Source organism: Miscanthus floridulus, chromosome 7 (assembly GCF_019320115.1).
Source record: "Miscanthus floridulus cultivar M001 chromosome 7, ASM1932011v1, whole genome shotgun sequence".
Taxonomy (NCBI): domain Eukaryota; kingdom Viridiplantae; phylum Streptophyta; class Magnoliopsida; order Poales; family Poaceae; genus Miscanthus; species Miscanthus floridulus.
This window is the reverse complement of record NC_089586.1, coordinates 74416486-74436323: the sequence shown is the minus strand read 5'-3', so window position 1 is coordinate 74436323 and position 19838 is coordinate 74416486. Positions and strand designations below refer to the sequence as shown.

At 44.7% G+C, this 19838-nt stretch overlaps 1 protein-coding gene across 1 annotated transcript; it reads right to left on the bottom strand.

Annotated features, from left to right (window-relative positions):
- Window positions 1-422: 422 nt before the first annotated feature.
- On the bottom strand, window positions 423-7301 carry LOC136463455 (PAN domain-containing protein At5g03700-like). Its single transcript, XM_066462456.1, has 2 exons — window positions 6684-7301; window positions 423-1748 (listed from the first exon to the last, which is right to left on the bottom strand). The coding sequence occupies exons 1-2, from the start codon at window positions 7042-7044 to the stop codon at window positions 556-558; spliced, it is 1554 nt and encodes a 517-aa protein (XP_066318553.1). The 5' UTR covers window positions 7045-7301; the 3' UTR covers window positions 423-555.
- Between the last annotated feature and the right edge of the window lie 12537 nt (window positions 7302-19838).

The window sequence follows — 19838 nt, the reverse complement described above, 5'->3', positions numbered from 1 at the left end:
CCTATAGCAAAAGCGCTACTTTCTCCCCGTATTGCTCCTATCGTCCAGCTTTGTCCTTTCGTGAAGACCGGAACCCAAAAACTCTGAGGAGCTTCACACTTGCTTCCCATCCGCACCAATGGAGTCTTATTTTCTCCAATGGCGATCGAAAGGAAAGATCTCTCGAGTGTAGTTTTCTTGAAAGCTGAAGTCTTGTTACAGTTTGAGTCTTCATAATCTGGTCCGTCCTCGCACTGTAGGTTTGGTTGTTAGCTGAAGTTTTGTTACAGTGTGAAAGTCTTCGTAATCTGGCACTGTATTCATATTTTTAAGTATATATATATATATTTCTTGTGCTCAGCCACAAAGCTGAACAGCACAAACACTTGGGCTCAATCCTAGACAATAAGCTAAGCTCTGGGCCAAAATTGAATCTCTCTTTCCTTCAGTCCAAACCCAACAATCGGGCACATCCTTCGCCGCCGCCGTCGTCCTGGTGCTCTTGGTCCATTCACGGCGGAGACATCCATGCGATCGGACAGCTCCACATCTCAGTCGCCTTCGCCTCAGGCCTGGTTACCTTCGGAAGGAGTTGGCGAGCTCGACGGAGCTGAAGGACCCCAGGTTCTTGTATGGCCCCGGCGAGAGCCCGTCATCGGCGGCGCCCATCTGCCGCCTCGCGTCCGCGGCGGTCCGCCGCCTCCTGTCCCATACCCTGTACGCCCCGAACGCAGCAGCAGCGACCACCGCCGTGAGGCCGACAACAAGCAGCACCGCCTTGACCCCGTTCGTGCGCCCACCACCGCGTCTCCCTTCCTCCTCCAGGCTCCTGACCTTGAAGTATCCCATCTTCCTGTCGTCGCCCGCCACCAGAAGCTGCGCTGGGTAGTCCATGATGTAGCAGAATCCGGTCCCGTTGCTGTACACCGCACCCCAGCAGCTGCAGTTGCGCTCGCATCGCGCCTCGCAGTCCATCGCGGACGCCGTCTGCTCGGACCAAAGCAGCTCCTTGTTCACCGGCTCCACGCCCTGCCGCCGCACCGCCCAGTACAGCCCGCCGACTTCCCCGCCCGTGGTGCCGCAAAGGCTGCTCCCAGCGGAAGCGGGCACGACCGCGGCGCAGCCCGAGCCATCGGTCGCGTTGGCCAGGCACTGGCAGCGGCCACTAGGCTCCGCGCAGATGCTGTAGGCGCCGCAGGTGGTGGGTAGCTGGCATGGGTCGTTGATGGCAGTGTAGTCGAGGGCCCACCGGGCGCCGTCCCAGTAGTAGGCGCGGAGGTTGCCGTTGGGCTCCAGAGTCATGCGGCGGAGGGCGCGGACGCCGCGGTTGAAGGTGTCGAAGGAGAGCACGTCCGCGGGTGGCCCCTCCCTCTGGTACATGGCGAGGAAGCCGTCGGGCTCCACGCGCGCGTAGGTCGGGCCGCCGCCGGCCACAATCTGGGCCTTGGCCTCCATCGCCGTGTGCTTAAAGTACATGGCGGCAGCGACGATGACGACCGAAGACGGCGGCGGCGGCTCGATGTAGAGGCCGAAGTAGGTGCTCCCCAGCCGCATGGCGAAGCGCCGGTCGATGGTGTAAAGCGTCGCCGCGGAGGTGAACTTCTGGCCCTGGACGATGGTCTCCGACGGGTAGTCGAAGCTCTGCCACACGACATCGGGCGAACTGCCACCGGTGCCCTGGATTTGGAGGTTGGACGTGTTGAGGAGGACGGCGCGGTCGCCGGCCGAGGCAGAGGTGGCAGCGGTGGACCAGAGCACCTTGTTGGCCGTGTTATGAACGACGTATAGGAATAAGAAGTAAAGAATCAAGCCACAGAGGAGACACACGATTTAACGTGGAAAACCCCTCCGATGTGAAGGGGAAAAACCACGGGCACCAGCCAGCAACAATCTCACTATCTCAAGAGTTTTGGGTTACACGCCTATGGCGGCTTACAAGAGAATCAAGTCTCCACAAAACCCTAGCAAGGGTGTATATACCGTACCGTACCGTGGGGGGCTCCGTCCCCCGCACCCCCCGAGCACAGGGGCGAGACCTGCTGGGCCAGCTTCAAACTCCGCTACGCTCCGGCCCAAGCCTCCGGCGACGGGCCTCCGCTTCGCTCCGTCAGAAGCCTGGCCTATATCTTGGAGTGAATTTGGAACAACTCCAACAAACTCCACCTTGAGACAAATTCATCTTGTATCATAAATCAATCCTTCATCCTGAACATAACAAAGATAGAAAACCACTGGTGCCAACAATAGTCTCTTGGACTATCCAATTAAACCAACTAAGCTTGAGCACAGCTCAAACTTAGCAACAGGAATAGGCTTTGTCATCATATCAGCAGGATTATCATGAGTACTAATCTTGCATACCTTCAGCTTACCTTCTTCAATCACATCACGCACAAAATGATACTTGATATCTATGTGCTTAGTTCTCTCATGGAACATCTGATCTTTAGTGAGGTAAATTGCACTTTGACTGTCACAGTGCAAACTTATGCAAGATTCAACTCCACAAAGCTCAGCGTACAAACCTTTCAGCCAAATTAATTCTTTGCACGCTTCACAAATAGCCATATATTCTGCTTCAGTAGTAGACAACGCAACAACTGACTGTAAAGTAGCCCTCCAACTCACAGCACAACTGTCAACAGTAAACACATAACCTGTAAGTGATCTTCGCCTGTCCAGATCAGCAGCATAATCAGAATCCACATAGCCAATAAGACCCTTATCAGTTCTTCCAAACTTTAAACAGGAATCTGCTGTGCCTCTGAGGTACCTGAAAATCCACTGAACTGCCCTCCAATGTTCTTTGCCAAGATTAGACATATATCTACTAACAAGACTCATAGCATATGACAAATCTGGACAAGAGCAAACCATGGCATACATCAAAGACCCCACAGCACTAGAATAAGGAACCCTTGACATGTATTCAATCTCTGCATCTGTACTAGGACACTGAGCAGCTGACAACTTAAAGTGAGGTGCAATAGGGGTACTAACAGCCTTAGCATTTTGCATGTTGAAACGCTGAAGAACTTTTTTGATATAATTTTGTTGACTAAGAAATAGCAAACCAGATTTTCTGTCTCTACTAATTTCCATACCAAGAATTTTCTTAGCACTACCAAGATCTTTCATATCAAAACCACTACTCAATAGCTTCTTTAACTTAGTGATTTCAATCTTACTCTTGGCAGCAATCAGCATATCATCAACATATAACAGCAAATATATAGGTGATCCATTAACATGCTTGATGTAAACACAGCTATCATACTTAGATCTTTTAAAACTGTGTGCTAACATAAATGAATCAAACCTCTTGTTCCACTGACGAGGGGACTGTTTCAAACCATACAAGGATCTCTTCAACTTGCACACATATTTTTCCTTGCCAGGCACTATGAACCCTTCTGGTTGGTCCATGTATATGTCCTCCTCAAGCTCTCCATGCAAAAACGCAGTCTTCACATCTAACTGCTCAAGCTCAAGATCATGTGAAGCAACAATACTAAGGAAAGTACAAATTGAACTGTGTTTTACCACTGGAGAGAACACATCATTGTAGTCAACACCCGGAATTTGACTGTAGCCTTTAGCAACTAACCTTGCCTTATACTTTGGAGGCTCACTTGGAGATAAACCCTCCTTTCTCTTGAAGATCCATTTGCAGCTGATGGTCTTCTTATTCTTAGGCAAAGGTACAATCTCCCATGTACTGTTCTTCTCAAGAGACTGCATCTCCTCATGCATAGCTGAAATCCAATTCTCAGTATCACCATAATGAATAGCTTCTTTATAGGTTGCTGGCTCATGAACATTCTCCACCTGTTCAGCACAACTCAAAGCATAGTAAGACAAATTACACTCTTCAATAAGACGTTTAGGAGGTGCAATTGTCCTTTTTGACTTGCGTTGAGCAATAGGTAAATCCTCCTCTAACTGTAAAATAGGAGGAGTTTGTTGAACATCATCATGAGCATCATCCTCAGCAACATCATTATCATGGTCACCATGCTCATCAACAGGCTCCACCTGCACACCTGTATCATCATCAACATGCTCCACCTGCATGCGCATACGCTGCAGCTCTTTTTCTGGAACATGATCTGAGGGCAAACTGTCAGTAAACATCACAGATTCATTGAAAACAACACTCCTGCTCATAAAAGTCTTTCCTGTTTCAGGATTCCATAATTTATAGCCTTTGACTCCCGAACTATAACCAAGAAAAAGACACTTAATAGCTCTAGGCTCTAATTTTCCATTATCAATATGAGCATAAGCAGTGCATCCAAAAACTTTCAACTGTGAATAATCAGCAGGCGTACCAGACCATACCTCAATGGGAGTTCTTTTATTTAGTGGAATAGAAGGCGACCTGTTTATCAAGTAACAGGCAGTATTAGCAGCTTCAGCCCAAAAATGCTTGCTCATCCTGGCATTAGACAGCATGCAACGGGCCTTAGATATGATGGTTCTGTTCATGCGTTCGGCCACACCATTCTGTTGTGGAGTATGGGGTATGATGTGATGCCTAACAATGCCTTCCGATCTGCAATAATCATTAAATTCACGTGAACAAAATTCTCCACCATTATCAGTACGAAGCAATTTTATCTTCCTTTCAGTTTGCCTTTCTATCATTACTTTCCAGTCCTTAAAAGCAGCAAAAGTATCATCTTTCTATTTCAGAAAATAAGGCCAAACCCTTCTAGAGTAATCATCAATAATTGTAAGCATGTAACGAGCACCACCAAGTGAGGACTTACGGGAAGGACCCCATAAATCAGCATGAACATAATCAAGAGTACCTTTAGTGGTGTGAACAGAAGTGTTGAAATGTACCCTTTTATGCTTCCCGAAAATACAATGCTCACAAAACTTTATTTTACTCGAAGTGCAGCCATCCAGCAGGTTTCTCTTCATCAATTCTGCCATACCATGGTGACTCATATGTCCCAAACGCATATGCCAAAGGTTAGTTTTACTAGGTTCATCATTAGTAACAGCAGCAACAGCGGAATCAGAACCAGGTAAGGTACACCCTCTAAGGACATATAACTTTGCAGAATTAAGATCACCTTTCAAGCAAACAAGAGAACCTTTTGATACCTTCAGAACGCCATCTGAACCGGAATATTTGTAACCTTCTGCATCAAGCGTGCTCAATGAGATAAGATTTCTGGACATCCCTGGTATATACCTGACGTTTTTCAGCGTGCGTGTCATGCCATCATCAGTCTTGATCTGAACTGATCCAATCCCCACAATGTCACACGGGTTATCATCTCCCATCCGCACAACATCCCCTTTCTGCACAGGCTTATACGAGCTAAACCAATTTCTGTTAGTGCAAATATGAAATGAACATGCGGAATCGAGAATCCATTCATCATGACCAGCAACACAACCAGCAAATACTACCAAACAATCTCCAGAATCATCATCAGACGCAGCAACAGAGACCTTACCAGCCGACTTTTGTTTCCTCTTCTCCTTATTCTGTACTTTTCTGCAATCCTCAACATTATGATTTGTCAGCTTGCAATAAACACAGAACTTTTTATTACCATGCGGCTTGGACTTTGAACGGCCTCTCCTTTCGTAGTTCTTTCTACCGTCATTGCCATCATTTGAGGATCTATTTTCAGTTCTGCCTCTCACATGCAAAGCATCGCCCTTGGAGGACGACGTCCCATCATTCTGCACCATGCCTCTCATCTTCTCCCTAGACTGGAGAGCCTCATAAACTTCCTTTAGGGTTAGTTCATCACGGCTCAAAAGTATGGTGTCACGAAAATTTGCATACGAATTTGGCAAAGAACATAGCAGTAAAAGACCTAAGTCCTCATCATCATACTTCACCTCCATCGACACTAGGTCGGCGACGATCTTCTTGAATTCAGCGATGTGGCTCATCACTGAATCCTCCTCCTTCATCTTCAGGGTGAACAGCTTCATCTTCATCTGCATCTTACTGGTTAGATCCTTGGACATACAGATCGATTCCAGTTTCAGCCATAGTTCTGCAGCAGTTTTCTTTTTCAGACACTCCTGCAAAATATCATTATGAAGATGCAACTGAATTAGGGCGAGCGCCTTCTGATCCTTGCGGATCTCTTCTGGAGTCCACTCGGCCTTCCTCTTTCCGAAACTATCCAGCGCCTCATCATAGTCATGAGTCTGCGCCAGAATCCCCCGCATCTTGACTTGCCATAGCGAGAACCGCGTGTCGTAGTTCAGCAGCGGAAGATCGAACTTCATCGACGTCGTCATGAACCCTAACAGCAACCAAAGCTCTGGTACCACTTGTTATGAACGACGTATAGGAATAAGAAGTAAAGAATCAAGCCACAGAGGAGACACACGATTTAACGTGGAAAACCCCTCCGATGTGAAGGGGAAAAACCACGGGCACCAGCCAGCAACAATCTCACTATCTCAAGAGTTTTGGGTTACACGCCTATGGCGGCTTACAAGAGAATCAAGTCTCCACAAAACCCTAGCAAGGGTGTATTTACCGTACCGTACCGTGGGGGGCTCCGCCCCCCGCACCCCCCGAGCACAGGGGCGAGACCTGCTGGGCCAGCTTCAAACTCCGCTACGCTCCGGCCCAAGCCTCCGGCGACGGGCCTCCGCTTCGCTCCGTCAGAAGCCTGGCCTATATCTTGGAGTGAATTTGGAACAACTCCAACAGGCCGCGCAGTCGGTGAGGACGAGGCCGCCGTCGAAGGAGAGGGAGGCGGCTGTAGACCATGGCGCGGGGCGGTCGGGGATTGCGCGCCAGAGCGGGAAGGCAGACGGGAGGTGGATGACGGCGAGGTCCAGCATGGTGGAGTTGACGCGGAGGAAGCCGAGCGCGAAGACGCCGGTGGGGTCGGCGAGCACTGGCTGGAACTGCGAGTAGGACTGGTCGTGGGCGACGGAGAAGCCTTGCCGCAGCTCCTGCGCCGCGGCCGCCGCTGCCTCGCCGGCGACGCCGGCGGCCAATGAAGATATCAGCGCCGCCACAGCCACGCACTGCACCAGTACAAGATGAATCCTTCCCATCACTGCTTCCATGTTTGCAATCGATGGTCTGTAGTTTCGAGATCGGATTCTTGCGTGGATTCTTGAAAGCCGATGAATTTAAGAGATCGAATCAGTGACGGACGAGCAGCAGCAGACAAGAGCCGGGAATATTTTTTTTGTCCACTGACCATTGTAATGGTGGGGTGGCCACTGGCCATGTGAGCTACCAGCCCACTACCGTACCAGCGAGAGAGAGTGATGCACAGCACATCAGCATATAGTCGTGTGCCATGCCACTCGTGTCTCAGCAAGCCAAGATAAAGCTAGCAGGGAAGGCGACATGGGGCGGATTGGGAGAGCATTGAGCACCGAGGACACTGAATTGATTAGTGTTGGCTTCTTCCTGTCCAAGGGATTACGATCGGCAGCACGCACTTATATACTCCTTCAGATCAGATTGCCTACTTGCAGTTGGAAAGCAGGACTTTCCACCAATCAGAAGGTAAACAACAGCCGCGTTCGAGGAGTCATCAGGATTCAGGATGGACTTGGCAGTGCCTCTCCTACTATATTTGGTATATATATAAATATCCTCTTTCAGAAGGAAGTTGAGTTCTGGAATTAGGGATAGAGTACTCTTAGGGATATCAACACCTGATTTTACATAGCCATTCAATAGAGATCCGACGACTACCGCGATAAGCTTGATGAATCAGGCTGCTAACCGGTTGATAAGTTTTTTTTTTTTTTGACAACAAACAACTTTATTATTAGCAGCAACGGGCTGCAAGGATGGTTACATCAGTCAAGTCTACAGATTGTAGAGCTTGAAGTAGAGTGCACTGGGGTACATTGTGCTCATAATAGTAGACGGTCTCTAAATTAGAGGGGTGTGTGCTTTGAGCTTGTCGCGCCAGTGCATCAGCTGTGGTATTGAGCCGCCTGTTGATCTTGAAGATGTTGGATCGCCTGGTTCTTGAATGGTTGGTGAAGATTTGAGTGAAAGGCTGGTAAGTTGACGACACCTTGAAGCTTGCACGAGCTGGAAGTACATACATAAAATGAGGTATTGATAGAACGTACACTCGGTTGATTTTAGCTTTCCTCTCAATTTTGAGTAGCATAAGCCACTGGTTAATTGGCAGTTTCTATCAAACCAAATCTGCACAGCAATATAATCTGGTTGCTCAACCATCAAGCTGGATGCAAAATGGTGTGGTACTCTCTCATTTTATTTCGGTCCAAGAAGTTTCAACTGAAAGGCTGTCCACCTGCTGTCAGCTGTCTCCTTCAGTACAGTATTATTGTAAACTTGTGATCATGTTGGCCACAACGGACAATTATACTCGACACCATGTTCATACCAACCGTGCCGAATACATTGTTTTTTTGTTGACTGCCGGGCATGTTGCACGTAGCAAACTTGAACAAGGCTCCTTGATTTGACTAGGGCTGCCTTTCTACCCGATTTTCAGTGTCATGATGAACAAGATGCATGCTTCACTTCACAGGGCAAAATCATGATGAACAAGATTTGGTTGTATGGGTTTTCGTTTTGTTTGTTGATGCTTTCCATTCAGTATGTTTACAGTGTTTCTTCCATTTCTTTTTATTTTCTATAGCTCACTAGGTGTATATATATATAATTCATCATGCATTTATTCAGGACTATTGATGCCTTTTTTAAAATGTTGTTTGCACAATGCAGATACTTCTCGCAGTGTTATGCAAATGGGAATCATAGCGCACGTGTTTCGATCAGTTCTTTCTTAGACAATAAGAAGTCAAAGCTAGCAAGCGCGTGCCTACTGGTAAAAGAAAATTATCTTGACTGGATAGTGACATTAACTATCATAAAAATGGTGTTTGGCTCTGAATGTGCAATGCTGCGTTGCAAAGGCATTATTGGTCCAGCTCATGATCTGCAAAAGAAAATGCCATAATGGTTAGTCCACTTCTATGGAAAAATGCTAGCCGACTCTCTTTCAAAAAAAAAAAAGATGCTAGCCGACGCATTTTGGTTGGACTTTTCAACTATGCACTGTGTACTCTGCCAGACCGCCATTTCATTACCCTTCTGGCAAGTCTGAGCAACTTAACCCACATTTCACGCAGATGCATAAGTACAATGCTATATTGGCCCTGTTCGTTTCATTAAAAAGTATTGTTCATTGATTTATTGTGAGAGAAAAATACGTATCATGGCTGCTATTAGTTTTAGTTTTTATGCCACTTTTAAGTTCCCTATCCTTCAAATAAGTCAACTTCTAGAACCCTGTCACCGACTATCAGCAACCACATGCAGAGAGAGCCCCATGCCCACGATATCTGCTGCAGATCCACGCATTTATTTTGGTCAAAACTGAGAAGCCGTGCAGCTGTGCTGGCGTTTGTCAACTGCGTTTTTCTAGACCTGGTTTGCATCACCGTACCCACTATGCAACCTCTGTTGACTAATGGCTCAATGGCTGCACATGTTGCATCATAAAACGGCAGCTCACCCTCACCTGTAGTACTACAAATTTGCACTTGCTGCTGCTGGTTGCCTCTACAGCAGTTGAGCTGCCAACCGCCCCGCCGGACTGTTGTTTCAGCCTCGAAGCCCTCGATCTTTATAAGCCATACTTTTTCGATCAATAAATAATATTTTTCTTTCATTATAAGTTAAGTCATGATTGGACGCACCTGAGACAGACCTGATGTGCCTCGACTGCGTCCGCATAGAGACCATGCACCATGCGGAGATCAGATGCGTAGCCAAACGACTGGACGCTCCAACAACGTGGAGTCCGGTCGACTCTAGGAAGCACCCCAAGAGAGTTTTTTTCGTGACTAGGCACGTCCGATTAAGGGTGACCAGACGCACCCTAGAGTCTGGTCCTCTATGCGTCACAAGCTGAGCTGCTGCGCTACTACGTCACACTACATCACATGCGACCGGACGCACCCCCTGCGCGTCTAGTCGCCCTTCACTAGCAGGGTCCGATCGTGAACCTGAGGCTGCGCCTCTTTGCGCCAACTGACCGGATGCACCAGGGGTGAATCCAATCACCCCGAGGCTAGAGTCCGGTCGAGTACCTTCATCTCCTTTTTTCTATCTCCTCAACCTCTTCACCCTTGCTTCCAAGTTTCTAACCACAGTGTGTACAACTCATGTGCTCATGTGTTAGCATTTTTCAAACCATTTTTAAGGGTCAATTGTTAGCACATTTGAAAGCTCTAGTTTGGTTTTGGTGAATTGATGAAACCCTAAGTGCTAACCTAGTTTATTAAAGTGATTATGAGATAGGTAAACTACTCCAAGTGATGAAGCAAATGAAGATCATGACATGATGATGGTGATGACATGGTGATGATCAAATGCTTGGACCTAAAAAGAAGAAAGATAAAAACAAAAGGCTCAAGGCAAAGGTATAAGTGGTAGGAGTCATTTTGTTTTAGTGATCGAGACACTTAGAGAGTGTGATCACATTTAGGATCGATAACCGTACTATTAAGAGGGGTGAAACTCGTATCGAAATACGGTTATCAAAGTGCCACTAGATGCTCTAACTCATTACATATGTATTTAGGATCTAGTGGAGTGCTAACACCCTTGAAAACATTTTGTGAAAATATGCTAACACATGTGCACAAGGTGATACACTTGGTGGTTGGCACATTTGAGCAAGGGTTAGAAACTTCACCGGTGGAGTGTCTGCCCGTAGAGTGCGGATAGTCCGACGGTGCCACAGGTGCACTATACAAAAAATGGAGGTCACTGTAAGTGACCAGACATTGGTCTCGGTAGGACCGACGCGTCCAATCAGTGGCAGCGTGAAGACGCTGGTGTCGGTCTTTGACTGAACGCTGGGTCACTTAGTGATCGGACGCTGACGGGGTGCGTCCGGTCCTACTGACATGGCAGCGCACAGAGGAGATGCCAAGTGACCGGATGCTGGGTGAGTCCGGTCGGGCATGACTGGACGCGTCCGGTCATGATTTTTCGCGAATGGAAGCTTACTAGAAACGACCGGACGCTAAGGTCCTGCGTCCGATCACTTTCAAGCAGCGCGTCCGATCACAACTTAAATGTACTGATGACCATTGAGATCGGGCGATCAACGCTTGAAGCAGGGGCCACGTGGCACACATCGCGCGACCGGACGCTAGGGTCCAGTGTCCGGTCGATCCGACCAGAGCGTCCGGTCGCCCCGTTTTTCAGTGGACTGAGGAGCCAACAGCTCTATTTCGTGGGGACTTCTATTTAAGCCCCATGGTCGGCTCAAGCTCACTCTCTTTGGCCATTTGCATTGACATAGAAACCTTGTGAGCTTAGCCAAAGCCCTCCCACTCATCTACATCATTGATTCATCATCTTTGTGAGATTGAGAGAGAATCTAAGTGAATTGCTTGAGTGATTGCATCTAGAGACACTTGGTATTCGTGTTTTGCTACGGGATTCACTTGTTTCTCTTGGTGGTTGCCGCCACCTAGACGGCTTGAAGCAGCGAGGATCATCGAGCAGAGGTTGGTGATTGTCTTCGGCTCCGATCGTGGTGATTGTGAGGGGTCTTGTGCCTTCCTCAGCGAAGCGCCGAAAGGTAACTCTAGTGGATTGCTTGTGTCATTGAGTTACCTCACTTGTGGGTAGGTTCTTGCGGTGTCCAATTGTGTGGGCGAGGTTCGTGCAACACCTCTTAGCCACCGAACCACCAAGTGTTGGTCGACACAATGGGACTCGGCAAGCACGTGAACCTCGGGAGAAAAATTGGTTGTCTCTTGCCCTTTGGTATTCTCCCAGTGATTGATTTAGTATTCATCTTATGATTGGTTCACTCCTCTACACGGCGGTATAATCACTCTACTCACTCATTTATATTCTTACAAACTAGTTATAGCAAGCTCTTTAGTGTAACTAGAATTGAGAGCTTGCTTTGTTGTTTTAAGTTCTTCTAGTGTAGCTCTTTAGTGTATTAAGTGTGAGAGCTCTTAGTGAGTAGGAACATAGCAAATTGTGTGTCTAGTGATCATAGCAACTAGAATTGTTGTATAGGTGGCTTGCAATAGTGACAATGATGAGGATGAAAAGAAGAAGCACAAGAATGAAAAGAAGGAGAAGAAGGAGAAGAGGATGACCTTCCAAAAGAAGACGAAGGGTGGAGGATATATGGTCACTTGGGATAGTGATGGCTCTTTGGATAGTGATGACTCTAGTGACGATGGCAAGAAATCTATCAAGAAAGCACTAGTAAGCATCGCCATCAACAACAAGCCCTCCATCTTCGACACTCCATCGACATGCCTCATGGCAAAGCCTACCAAGGTAAAAATATGTTGTGAGTGATGATGATGAATGTGAAAGTGATGCTTGTAGGAGTGATGATAATGATGAGGAGGAGGAGTACACCAAGGAGGAGCTCTTGGACATGTGTGAGCAAGTGCACACTTGCGTTGAGATGAAGAGAAAGGAGTGCAAAGAATTACGCAAGAAAGTCAAATTTTTTAGCAATCCTTTGATGAGCTCAATGACACTCATGAGAGGCTAATAGAAGCCCATGAGAAGCTTGGCAAAGCTCACTCTAAGCTTGAAAAAGCTCACTCCTCTCTCATTGAGCAACTCAAGAAGGAGGAAGACAAGAAGGAGCAAGTGATTGTGTCTTGTGATGTGGGACTAACATGTGATATTATTGATGAATCTTTTTATAAGCCCATTGTAGTTGCTCCCACCAACACTTCTTGTAGCATTACTACTTCTACTTCACCTTTGAGCGATGGTCTCACTTGTGATGCCTCACTAATGGTGGAAAATGAGACCCTTAAGAAGGAGGTGAATGAGCTCACTCGTGCCTTAGGCAATGCCTATGGTAGAGATGCCCACTTGCTAAAGTGCATGGGTAGTCAAAGGTTTTCTCTCAACAAAGCGGAATTAGGCTATACCCCCAAGAAAGGCAAGGCGGCCTTTGTCACTCCCAAAGTTAGCTTTGTGAAGGACAATGGTCGGTTTTGCAATAGATGCACGTAAGTTGGGCATATAGAGCAATATTGCAAGATTAACAAGAACAAGCTACCTAATGTATCCTCAATTAAATTTGATTCTTGTTACATACTTGTTAAGGATGCCAATGGTGTGAAGGCTAAGTTCATTGGTACACTAATTGTGGGCCTAAAGAAGAAGGCCATTTGGGTACCAAAGACCTTGGTAACTAACCTACAAGGACCCAAGCAAGTTTGGGTACCTAAAAGAAATTGATCTTCTTTTGTAGGTCAATTATAAAGCCAGAGGAAGGCATTGGGTGCTTGATAGTGGGTGCACACAACATATGACCGGTGATCCAAGAATGTTCAATTCAATCAATGAAAACAAGAGCAATGGGATTGATAGTATCACATTTGGTGACAATGGCAAAGGCAATGTCAAAGGGCTTGGTAAGATTGCAATATCCAATGACTTGAGCATCTCCAGTGTGTTACTAGTAGAGAGCTTGAACTTCAATCTATTATCGGTAGCTCAATTGTGTGATCTTGGTTTCAAGTGAATATTTGGTGTGGATGATGCAGAGATCATAAGGGTAGATGGCTCTAACTTGATTTTCAAAGGATTTAGATATGAGAATCTATACTTGGTTGATTTCAATGCTAGAAAAGCTCAATTGACAACATGTTTGATCACTAAGTCTAGCATGGGTTGGTTATGGCATAGAAGGCTTGGTCATGTTGGAATGAAACAATTGAACAAGTTGATTAAGCATGACTTAGTTAGAGGCTTGAAAGATGTCACATTTGAGAAGGATAAGCTATGTAGTGCATGTCAAGCTAGAAAGCAAGTTGGTAACACACATCCTAAGAAGAGCATGATGAGCACATCCAAGGCATTTGAGTTGATGCACATGGACTTGTTTAGACCAACCACATACACTAGCATTGGTGGAAACAAATATGGATTTGTAATTGTGGATGATTTTACTAGATACACATGGGTGTTCTTTCTTATTGACAAGAGTGATGTGTTTGCAACATTCAAATCATTTGTCAAGAGCATTCACAATGAGTTTAAAACAACCATCAAGAAAGTGAGAAGTGACAATGGAAGTGAGTTCAAGAACACTAGAATTGATGAGTTGTGTGATGAATTTAGAATTAGACATCAATTCTCGACCAAGTACACTCCACAATCAAATGGTCTTGTTGAGAGGAAGAATAGAACACTTATTGACATGGCAAGATCAATGTTGAGTGAGTACAATATGAGTCATTCTTTTTGGGCCGAAGCAATCAACACGGCTTGCTATTATAGCAACCGACTCTATTGTCACTCCATGATGGAAAAGACACTCTATGAGTTATTGAATGGAAGAAAGCCCAACATAGCATACTTTCAGGTTTTTGGTTGCAAATGCTACATATTGAAGAAAGGCACTAGATTAAGCAAGTTTAAAAAGAAATGTGATGAAGGTTTCTTTCATGGTTACTCCACTACTAGCAATGCTTATAGAGTTTAGAATTTAGCTAGTGGTACTCTTGAGGAGGTTCAAGATGTGGAGTTTGATGAAACAAATGGTTTCTAAGAGGAAGATGAGAATCTAGATGATGTAAAAGGCACTCAATTGGTCAATGCAATGAAGAACATGGACATTGGTGATATAAGTCCTAGAGAGGTGATTGATGTTGAAGATGACAAGAATCAAGTGCTCTCTAACTCAAATGTGCAACTAGTGGTTCTCATGATCAAGTTTAAGCAAGAACTAGTGATGACAAAGTGCAAGATCAACAACAAGTGGCTAGTTTATCATCTCAACCAAGTGATCAATCAAATGCAAGCAATCAAGTGCAAGTGCTTCAACCAACCAATGTTGCAAGAAATCATCCATTGGACACTATCATTGGTGATATTTCAAGAGGTGTGCAAACTAGATCAAAATTGGCTTTATTTTGTGAGCATTTCTCATTTATGTCATCCATTGAACCTAAGAAGATAGATGAAGCTTTGAAGGATGTTGATTGGGTCAATGCTATGCATGAAGAGCTAAACAACTTCACAAGAAACCAAGTATGAGAGTTAGTTGAGAGGCCTAAGGATCATAATGTGATTGGAACCAAGTGTGTCTTTCAGAACAAGCAAGATCAAGATGGGATAATAATAAGGAATAAAGCAAGATTAGTGGCTCAAGGTTACACTCAAGTTGAAGGTCTTGACTTTGGAGAAACATATGCCCTGGTTGTAAGATTGGAAGCAATTAGGATCTTGTTAGCCTACGCTTGCGCCCACAATATCAAGTTGTACCAAATGGATGTGAAGAGTGCATTTCTTAATGGGTACATCAATGAGTTTGTGTATGTTGAGCAACCTCCCGGTTTTGAAGATGAAAAGAAACCCAACCATGTTTACAAGTTGAGAAAGGCTTTGTATGGATTAAAACAAGCACTTAGAGCATATGGATTTTCTACTCTCTAAGGGATTCAAGATGGGAAAGGTGGACACCACTCTCTTCACCAAGAAGCTTGGAAATGACTTGTTTGTAATGCAAATCTATGTTGATGATATCATATTTGGGTCAACAAATCAAGATTTTTTTGAGGAGTTTGGCAAGATGATGGCAAATGAGTTTGAGATATCTATGATTGGAGAGCTTAATTACTTCCTTGGTCTTCAAATCAAGTAAATGAAGAATGGCACATTTGCGAGTCAAGGCAAGTATATCAAGGACATGCTCAAGAAGTTTGGAATGGATGATGCTAAAGCCATTAGTACACCAATGGGGACAAATGGAAGCTTGGATAGTGATGCGAGTGGCAACATGGTGGATCAAAAGATGTATCGGTCTATGATTAGAAGAATACTCTATGTGACCGCATCAAGGTCGGATGTGATGTTTAGTGTGTGTATGTGTGCTAGATTTCAAGTCTCACCAAGAGAAAGTTATTTGAAGGCAACAAAGAGAATATTGAGGTACTTGAAGCATACATAAAATGTTGGATTATGGTATCCCAAAGGAGCAAGATTTGAGTTGATTGGATATTCAGACTCCGATTATGCGGGATGCAAAGTTGAGAGAAAGAGCACATCGAGCACATGTCAACTATTGGGAAGATCACTTGTGTCTTGGTCATCAAATAAGCAAAATAGTGTAGCACTTTCAACTGCCAAAGCGGAGTATATTTCGGCCGGTAGTTGTTGTGCTCAATTACTTTGGATAAAGGCTACTTTGAGTGACTTTGGAATCAAATTCAAGCAAGTGTCATTGCTATGTGACAATGAGAGTGCCGTAAAGCTCACCAACAAGCCGGTTCAACATTCAAGAACAAAGCATATTGATGTCTGCCATCATTTTATAAGAGATCATCAACAAAAAAGGGACATTTGCATTGAGAGTGTGGGCACCGAAGATCAACTTGCTGATATCTTCACCATGCCACTTGATGAAAAGAGGTTTTGCAAGCTAAGGAATGAATTGAACATACTTGACTTTTCAAATATGTGTTGATGCACCTCCCACTTATATGACATGCCTCTCCTTTGAGTAATTCAAGACAAAAATTGATTGGCATGACATACATCCTTGCTAAGGACATGTTTAGTGCATCTAGTCATTCCTATCATGTTCTAGGCTCATTCATGAAAATCAAATGAATTTGATGCTTGTATGGTACCACTATTGCTTATATGCTTGAAATGATCTAGTGGTAGCATATGATATGTTTGTGGGCTTGTAAACCTAGTGTTTGATCTAGGAAATGAGTTGTAAGTGTTTAACTCAACATGGTACAAGATAACCCTTATTTGGAGGTGTGAAGAAGTTTGTCCTTAGATCAAACCGAGTTAAATATCTTTCGCAAGTAATTTAGAATGAACCAAATTAGGAACATGATCCTCACTTCACATGGTTTCACCCCAACCTATGTAAAATTTGAGCCATACCTTTATGCTAATTGTTGACAAAGGGGGAGAGAAATTCACAAAGATAGTAAGATAGGGAGAGCAAACAAATGAAATGACATTGTAAGAGGATCAATCAAAATTATACACAAGTAGGGGGAGCAAGCTCATAAACTTGTATGTTGCATTTAAATGTGCATTTCATATATTTGCTTGCATGGCACAAGTTCTAAATTTAATTATCCATGCTTGTGTGGTGTATGCTAGTTATAGGCTTGAATGATGAAATGAAAAACTAGCATGCATAGGCTAAAGTAACTAGACTTATGTTCATTCTATGGAAACTAGACCCTTGCTTATAATATAGATCTCATAGGGTATTCTAGTTTTTGTGTATGTCTAGTTACTAATGGTGCTAAGGATGGTATATTGGTGCACTCTGATTGGTATCATGCTTCAAAGGTCCATCTCTTATACCTTATCATCATTTGGTAAAAATTGTCTCCTATATTTCCTATCTAAGCATATGTGCAAGCTACAATCCAAACTCTTAGCATATATGTAGAAGGAGTAATTGCTACCATTTGGAGTTCATGAAACTTGTCCATATTCTTTTACACATGGTAAATATGCTTGGGCAAGCAATATGGATTCAATTAAATTTTAATTCATATCTTTGTGTAAGGGTTGTCATCAATTACCAAAAAGGGGGAGATTGAAAGCTCTAATTTAATTTTGGTGAATTGATGAAACCCTAAGTGCTAACCTAGTTTATCAAAGTGATTATGAGATAGGTAAACTACTCCAAGTGATGAAGCAAATGAAGATCATGACATGATGATGGTGATGACATGGTGATGATCAAATGCTTGGACCTAAAAAGAAGAAAGAGAAAAACAAAAGGTTCATGGCAAAGGTATAAGTGGTAGGAGCCATTTTGTTTTAGTGATCGAGACACTTAGAGAGTGTGATCACATTTAGGATCGATAGCCATACTATTAAGAGGGGTGAAACTCGTATCAAAATATGGTTATCAAAGTGCCACTAGATGCTCTAACTCATTACATATGCATTTAGAATCTAGTGGAGTGCTAACACCCTTGAAAATATTTTGTGAAAATATGCTAACACCTGTCCACAAGGTGATACACTTGGTGGTTGGCACATTTGAGCAAGGGTTAGAAACTTCACTAGCGCACTGTATAGAAAAAATGGAGGTCACTGTAAGTGACCGGACGCTGGTCTCGATAGGACCAGCGCGTTTGGTCAATGACAGCGTGAAGACGCTGGCGTCGGTCATTGACCGTACGCTAGGTCACTTAGTGACCAGACACTGATGGGTTGCGTTTAGTCCTGCTGATGTGGCAGCGCACAGAGGAGATGTCGAGTGACCGGATGCTGGGTGAGTCCGGTCGGGCATGACCGAACGCGTCCGGTCATGATTTTTCATGAATGGAAGCTTACTGGAAACGACCGAACGCTAAGGTCCTACGTTCGGTCACTTTCTAGCAGCATGTCCGGTCACAACTTAAATGTACTGATGACCGTTGAGATCAGGCGATCAGTGCTTGAAGCAAGGGCCACATGGCACACATCGCGCGACCAGACGCTGGGGTCCAGCGTCTAGACGATCTGACCGGTGCGTCTGGTCGCCCCATTTTTTAGTGGACTAAGGAGCCAACAGCTCTATTTTGTGGGGGCTTCTATTTTAGCCCCATGGTCGGCTCAAGCTCACTCTCTTTGGCCATTTGCATTGACATAGCAACCTTGTGAGCTTAGCCAAAGCCCTTCCACTCATCTACATCACTGATTCATCATCTTTGTGAGATTGGGAGAGAATCTAAGTGCATTGCTTGAGTAATTGCATCTAGTGGCACTTGGTATTCATGTTTCGCTGCGGGATTCACTTGTTTCTCTTGGTGGCTGCCGCCACCTAGATGGCTTGAAGCAGCGAGGATCATCGAGCGGAGGTTGGTGATTGTCTCCGGCTCCGATCAGGGTGATTATGAGGGGTCTTGTGCCTTCCTCGGTGGAGCTCCGAAAGGTAACTCTAGTGGATTGCTCGTGTCATTGAGTTACCTCACTTGTGGGTAGGTTCTTGCGGTGTCCAGTTGTGTGGACGAGGTTCGTGCAACACCTCTTAGCCGTCGAACCACCAAGTGTTGGTCGACACATTGGGAACTAGCATGCCGGCAAGCACATGAACCTCGGGAGAAAAATTAGTTGTCTCTTGCCCTTTGGTATTCTCCCTGTGATTGATTTAGTATTCATCTTATGATTGGTTCACTCCTCTACACGGTGGTATAATCACTCTACTCACTCACTTGTATTCTTGCAAATTAGTTATAGCAAGCTCTTTAGTGTAACTAGAATTGAGAGCTTGCTTTGTTGTTTTAAGTTCATCTAGTGGAGCTCTTTAGTGTAGCAAGTATGAGAGCTCTTAGTGAGTAGTAACATAGCAAATTGTGTGTCTAGTGATCATAGCAACTAGAATTATTAGATAGGTGGCTTGCAACCCTTGTAGAGCTAGAGCAAGTTTGCATTTTGCTAGTTATCATACTAATCAAATTGCTCTGGTTGGTTTATAGATTTTTTAAATAGGCTATTCACCCCCTCTAGCCATATTAGGACCTTTCAACACTAGGTCCGTAATGCATATGCAAGAATCATGTCACCTAGTGGCACTCAATAACCGCTTAGCCAAAGATTTCCCCTCTTTATAGTATGGCTATTGATCCTAAACACACTCACACCCTCTATTGTGTCTTGAGTGCCAAAACAAAAAAACCTATTTGATACCTTTGCCTTGATCTCCTTGGTTTTTGTTTTTCTCTTTCTTCTTTTCAAAGTTGGAGCTTGATCACCATCATCACATGTGCATCTCCATCTCCATGGACCTCTCACTTGCCCCATCACTTGGTGTGTACCAACCTAGCTCATGATCACACTTGATGACATAGGTTAGTACTTAGGTTTCATCAATTATCCA